We start from the raw sequence: 6,291 nt of genomic DNA, 5'->3' as shown, positions 1-6,291 counted from the left end.
ACAAACTTCACTTGGAACATGTGTATCAGAAGCAGGTAATGTTTCCAGGAATATAATCCATTTTATGCATATTTCCAATTTTGTCTATACAGAAATGCAAATTTTAAGTTCTGAAACCCCTAAAGTGCTAAATTTTGGAATCCAAGTATTTCACTGGGCTTGGAAAAAGGGGCAAATTCAAGGAAGATTTTAAGGACAGCTGTGTAAGTACAGAGATACTCTGATTCCAGGAACCTGTTGCCAAGTGATAGAGCCTGGGAAGGCATTCCCAAAATGTGCCACTGTAGGCCTGTCCTGGTTGTATGCATTGCTTTTGGTGCTCTTAGAGAAGAGATACTGAACTGAATGGAGTTTGGCTTGACCTGTTGTCAGTGTTATCTCTTCTTCCATACTTCTTTTCCCCAGTCTATCTCTATTCCATCCTGCTCCATGTGTTCTCTGTAGGTTGTCAACATGCATTGTTTTTACATCTGAAACTTAAGGTAAAAAAATGTAATTTTCATCAAAAACACTTCATCTTAAAGTGCTTTGCAAATACTGTCTGCTCTTTTAGACTTTAAACATCAATAGGTTTCAAATTAAACTTCAATTTTAGTGACATTGTATGTGCAGCTCACGTTCAGTCAGAGGTGCCTTCGAGTCCTGTTTAATTGAAAGGATGTTACTCAAACATGGCATTTCCAAATGTGGCAAATTTAGAACATAAAAAAATGGATTGTGATCTGAGCTACTTGTCACTGGGTAATAGCATTTGTGACATGAATTATAGTGAGTTTTTGGGCTGAGTTAGTCCCTTCTGCTGACTTGAAGTCAAACACTTTTTTTCATTCCAAGATCTGCTTTGGTTTAAACCTAGTCTGCAGTTGTCTTTTTAGTCAAGTCATGGGTTTTATGAACATTGACCTCAAGAAAAATCTAGGACTGGAATAATATTGCAGGTGAAAATAAAAATATATTAGCATAATTTAGATATATTTGGATATTTGGATATATTGGACTTTGAGGGTCCTAGTGGGTCCTTCCAGCTCAGGGTGTTCTATGATTCCAAGTCCAAATGCATCAAATGCCTGACATTTATGCTCTTAAACTTGTGTATTGCCCTTCTTCAGTGGTTCCTGTCCTGTGGGAATCTTGAATGAGGCTGGAGGATCATTTGGGAGCCCAGAGAGTGAGGCTGGAAGTCTGTGGCAGGAAACAAGGAAGCAGACCCTGTATTTTTATAGATAACTTTACAGCAGTTTGCCTGTTCATAAATTCTGATGTAATTGTGTTTTCTAAATCAAATCTTGGAGAAAGGAGGAGGAAAAAACCCCAACATGTGAATAATCTATGGACATAAATCCATAAAACAGGATATATAGACCCATAAAATGCTAAACCAAGCTTGCCTTCAAGCAAAGGACTCAGCAGGTCTCTGGTGCAATTTGTTCACTTGAGAATCTCCACATTATCTGCTAATCTTTATGAGTCTACAGTGGCTGTTGCCTGTGAGGATACTTGAACATCAAACAAATGATAGGTAGTAACCCTAAAAGTCACTGTGTGATTAAATGTGCTTATCTGCTGCATCAGGAACCAGTTATGCCCAATGGCTTTACAAGCCAAGGAAACACCTGCTTTTTATAAATAATCTACAGCTTGTTTCCCAAACATTCAGCTCAGCATAGGGACAGGGACAGATTATTCCTGAGAGCCATTCCCAAGTCAGCTGTTAAATATATGGGATTTTACCAGGTTTGGCAATAGCTTCTTTACCCTCTGATGGACAGACTGTAGGTTTGAAGGCTCTTGGTTGGACTTGATGAACTTGGAGGTCTTTTCCAACCTGGTTGAAATATCTCTATTGGCTACATCTCATCCTTCATCTCAGTTTACCTTTTTGCATTGTGGGTCATTTTGAAATCTATAGATGGTTTTCTACATCAATGCAAAAGAAATAGTTTTTGTCATTTAAAATCATGTTTATTTATGTATTTATTTAGTCAACTGACTTTCTTGTAGCTAAAATGTGCTGATTATTGTTTTTCCATCAAATGGCAGATTGATGGCATCCAGAGTGATCTTGATAAAGAAAGAGGAGATGCTAAAAAGATAATTCACAAGCTGGAAGAGACTTTGAAGTAAGTGAATGTGCTGAATTGTTGAACCATCCCTAATATTTTAGTTGAATTTATTAAGTAAGCTTATGCTTTGTCTCATCTCACTGCTTGCCAATAGTTGGGTTGTGCTCTCTTCCCATTGTAAACTTGAATCCTCAGAGTTCTAATCAGCCAGAAAAACGAAAACAGTAAAGCAAAAAACAAATCACCCAAATTTGTTGACTTTTAAGTGTTGGGACGGTGGAGGTTAGTGATGTCAGCTGGTCTTGCCCTCTCAAATAACTGGAACCAGGTTCCATCCACAATAGATGCACAGAAGGCAGTTGTGCTCTCTTCCCATTGTAAACTTGAATCCTCAGAGTTCTAATCAGCCAGAAAAACGAAAACAGTAAAGCAAAAAACAAATCACCCAAATTTGTTGACTTTTAAGTGTTGGGACGGTGGAGGTTAGTGATGTCAGCTGGTCTTGCCCTCTCAAATAACTGGAACCAGGTTCCATCCACAATAGATGCACAGAAGGCAAATAATCCACAGGTTCCATCCACAATAGATGCACAGATGCAATAATCCAAACTTGGACTGTTTTAGAAAAAGGGAGAAATTGGAAATATGTTTTTGCTTAATCTATTTTAACTTGATTTAGTCTATGGTGTTTCTGATTTTATATTGTAATAGACACAAATTGCAACTCCAATGTAGATCTTTCCTCTTTGATATCACACTCTTTTGTGGGTGTCCTTGTTTTTCAAATGGATGTAGGGCCTGGAGAAGTGGTTTGCAGCAAACAGAAGACACTTTGCATTGACTAACTTGAAACAGCTTCTTTTGCCAATCTTATCGATGACAAAACTAATCAGGGTGCAACAAGTTTGATGTTTTCTGACCAGGGGAGTGGTTTACACACAGCAGATGCACACAGGGCAAAATCTACTTTAGTGATGCTGCTTCCATTTTTGATTATGGAAAATATTATTTCCATATGCTTATCCAGTTTAAATTCGAAGGTATGGAAATAATTTCTAGGGAAAGCACATTATTCTGAAACAAACCAGGAGTTATTTGCTAAAACTATTCAGTTAAATGTTGCAATGTACCTTATCTAGGCTGAGAGAGGCAAGTGAAGATATTTTCATTCAATAACAGTCTCAGGGTTGAAGTCTGTATTCCTTTATTTCTCTAATCTCTGAGGTATTTGGCATAAATGGAGACTATCTTAAATCACTATAGACATTAATAAAACTCCAGCTTTTAATCTTGAAATTCTTTACCCTGACTATTATTTATAATTTAGGGGAGATTGAATCGTTATCAACTACACTTAATCTCTTACTATTTTACCATCTGATTTGTTGATAATGAAGTTGCATTAATTTTCCTCCACCTCTTTCAAATCATGTGTCAGTTTGCACTTACTTATGTTAATACAAGAAGTCTGACTTTGCAGTCCTGTGCCTGCTCAGGATTGATTCCCCCTGTGCTGCTCTCAGTGCAGGGTAAACACTCCAGGCAGGTAGCTGAGATGTGGGGGAGTGTGCTGTGGTCTTGGACTGGAACTAACAGCACTGCTGAGCAGCTCTGGCAGATAGCTGAGGTTCTCATTTGTGTTAGATATTCCCTGTCTAGAGTTAAGCTTAGGTTTAGTGTTTGAGTTAGAGCAAGTTTTGGAAAGACCAAAGTTCTAAGAGCCCCATGTACTGGTGGATATGTCAGGGCCCATGAACTAAGGTGATGTTGGCAGAGGCCAATCCCAACCTTGGGCTTTGTGTGTGTTCTTTGGCCAGAAGTGAGGATGGATCAGCTCCTGGGATTGAAAAGCTTGACAGCTTAAAAATCATTTGGTATTTCCCCTTTAGCAAGTGAAGCTGGTGATGGGACTTGAGCACTTGAGGGTTGGTCTCTTCTCCCAGGCAACCAGCAGCAGGACAAGAGGGCACAGACTCAAGCTCTGCCAGGGGAGGGTTAGGTTGGATATTAGGAAAAGATTTTTTACAGAGAGAGTGCTCAGGCATTGGAATGTGCTGCCCAGGGAGGTGGTGGATTCACCATCCCTGGAGGTTTTCAGGCTGAGACTGGATATGGCACTTAGTGCCATGGGCTAGTGACCACAGTAGAGTTGGATTTGCTGATTGTGGAGGTCTTTTCCAACCCAGTTGATTGTATGATTCTATGATTAATATATATTCCTGGTTTTCAATGTGTCTTGTGGTACAAGCTACTTCCACTCATACTGTATAGTAGTTTTCCCAGGTTCACTTCCATGTCTTATGGCACACTCTGTTCTGCCTTTTTTTCAGAATTTCATTTTTTTAATTCAGGGTGTTGAAAACAATTAGAGGTTTCTACTATTAAATCATATAACTTTCCCAATTTAAAAGGGAAATGTTTTCATTTTGGAGATAGATTATTCTTTAATAAAAGTCTCTACAACTGCTCTTTTGGTTGTTTTGTTGCAGGGATTTGGGGATAATTTTAAGATTACTAATGGAATTAGTAATGCTAATATGTCATGATTTTGTAATGGGCTGGAAATAAAAATTAGCTTTCCTGTGTGGTTTTTGTCTGGATGGAGACAGAAGTTGGCAGATTCATCAGGGTGGATTTGTGCTCTTAAAGATGAAAAAGAGTGTGTTTACAGCCATGTAGTGCCCTAGTCCAGGCCCAGCAAATATTGCCCTGGTTGGTTCTTTCAGATTTCAACTGTGGTGCAAAAACCTCTGGGTCTGACCTGTGTGTGTTTCTGCTCAGGCTGTGGGAACAGGACAGAGGAGCTGCTAATCCTTCAGGACTGACTTTCTGCCAGCCAAGCCATTAGCTTAGCACCAATGTTTCTGGACAATATTAAGATGATTTCATGTATGTGCTTTTATATGATATGTATGTAAGTAACAGATAAGAAGCAGCAATATTTATTGTCAGAAGTGGATGGTTTCCTTATGGCTCTTTTTTTAGCCACTGCTGCAAAAATTAGTCCCTTTAACAATCTCTTGCTAGTAATAGGAATTCATAAGATCTAATGTCATGTGAAAAAGTGCTTTATTTTGCTGGATTTCTTTGACTGCTTGCAGAATTAAATTAAGTAACCACAAGCTAAGGCAGCCACAGTAAAGACCTTTAGAAAACAACCTTATCTTGCATGAGATGGGTGAAAATATAGTTCAGCATCTTCAATAGAAACGATGCCTTGTGGAATTGCAACTCAGAACCCACTAGGTGCATCAGTGATTTCTCATAAACTACTTTGATCTGAATGCACTTTGATTCTGAAATGGCCACAGGATTAGATCTTGAGTAGCTAGGCAGCTGCAAGCACCCAGAAAGGGAAGTGGCAGGCATTTTAGTGGGATTTTTATTATTATTATTATCAGCCTTATTTTTCCAGTGGGGTGACAGCAAACAGCTCTTGCAGTTTCAAACACATCCACACCGACACAGAATGAAAGTGATTTGAGACATTGTGTGGAATGGTAAAATCCACATTTCTAAAAGTACCTTTCACTTCAAAAAAAAAGTGATGCCACAGTTTCAATCCAGAATAGAAGTTTATGTAGTTTAGGGAAGGTTTTTTTTTCTTATACCTCTTCCGAACTTTATGGTAGAAATATCTGTCAAAACCAAATCTTTTGTGAAGGAATTGCTCTAACCCTCATGACTGTTGGTGGTGACTTGTAGATATAAAAGTTATATTTACTTCTGCAGTGCATGGCATAATAGCAGAAGTCACTCTCAGAAGTGCTCCCAGGGTTCTTCTAGAATGTCATTTCAATGGCACTTAGACAAGAACAAAGTTTTCTTAAAACGCTTCTGTGTAATTACTTGGGGGGAAAGGTTGTTTCTCTAATCCCTGGAGTTTGGTTGCATGAAATGTGTCATGAGAGTGGGTTGCAAATAGGCTAAATTTCTGCTGTTCTTATCTCTTACATTAAGCAGAGGAGTAGGAGATAAAGGGATATATAATTCGTCACGGTCCAAACTGAGTCGAATAAAACATAAAAAAAATAAAGAAAAAATCTGTACCCATTTGTTGCTGAAGAAATTGCATGGGAGAAAAGGAAAAGGTCTTGCTGATTGTACAATATTGTTACCCAGAACAGCTCTCAGCATCATCTCTGGTGTCTTGCTCTGTGGGATTTGAAGCCTTATTTGTTAAATTTATTTATTTTGCCTCTGCTACTATTTTAATATCCTATTCTTT

General features: G+C 38.5%; 1 protein-coding gene across 1 annotated transcript in view; it reads left to right on the top strand.

Annotated features, from left to right (window-relative positions):
• The window catches only part of LOC103808684 (centrosomal protein of 112 kDa-like), a gene marked incomplete at both ends in the record, with an annotated part of 83,818 nt that overhangs the window by 9,513 nt on the left and 68,014 nt on the right, over positions 1-6,291 (top strand). The window contains 2 exons of the mRNA XM_009081487.1: positions 3-35; positions 2,041-2,120. Of these exons, the coding sequence (XP_009079735.1) occupies positions 3-35; positions 2,041-2,120 (113 nt within the window). The remainder of the gene's footprint in view (positions 1-2; positions 36-2,040; positions 2,121-6,291) is intronic.

This window comes from Acanthisitta chloris, unplaced genomic scaffold, assembly GCF_000695815.1.
Source record: "Acanthisitta chloris isolate BGI_N310 unplaced genomic scaffold, ASM69581v1 scaffold3439, whole genome shotgun sequence".
Taxonomy (NCBI): domain Eukaryota; kingdom Metazoa; phylum Chordata; class Aves; order Passeriformes; family Acanthisittidae; genus Acanthisitta; species Acanthisitta chloris.
Note: the sequence above shows the minus strand (reverse complement) of the source record. Positions and strands in the feature narration are given on the sequence as shown.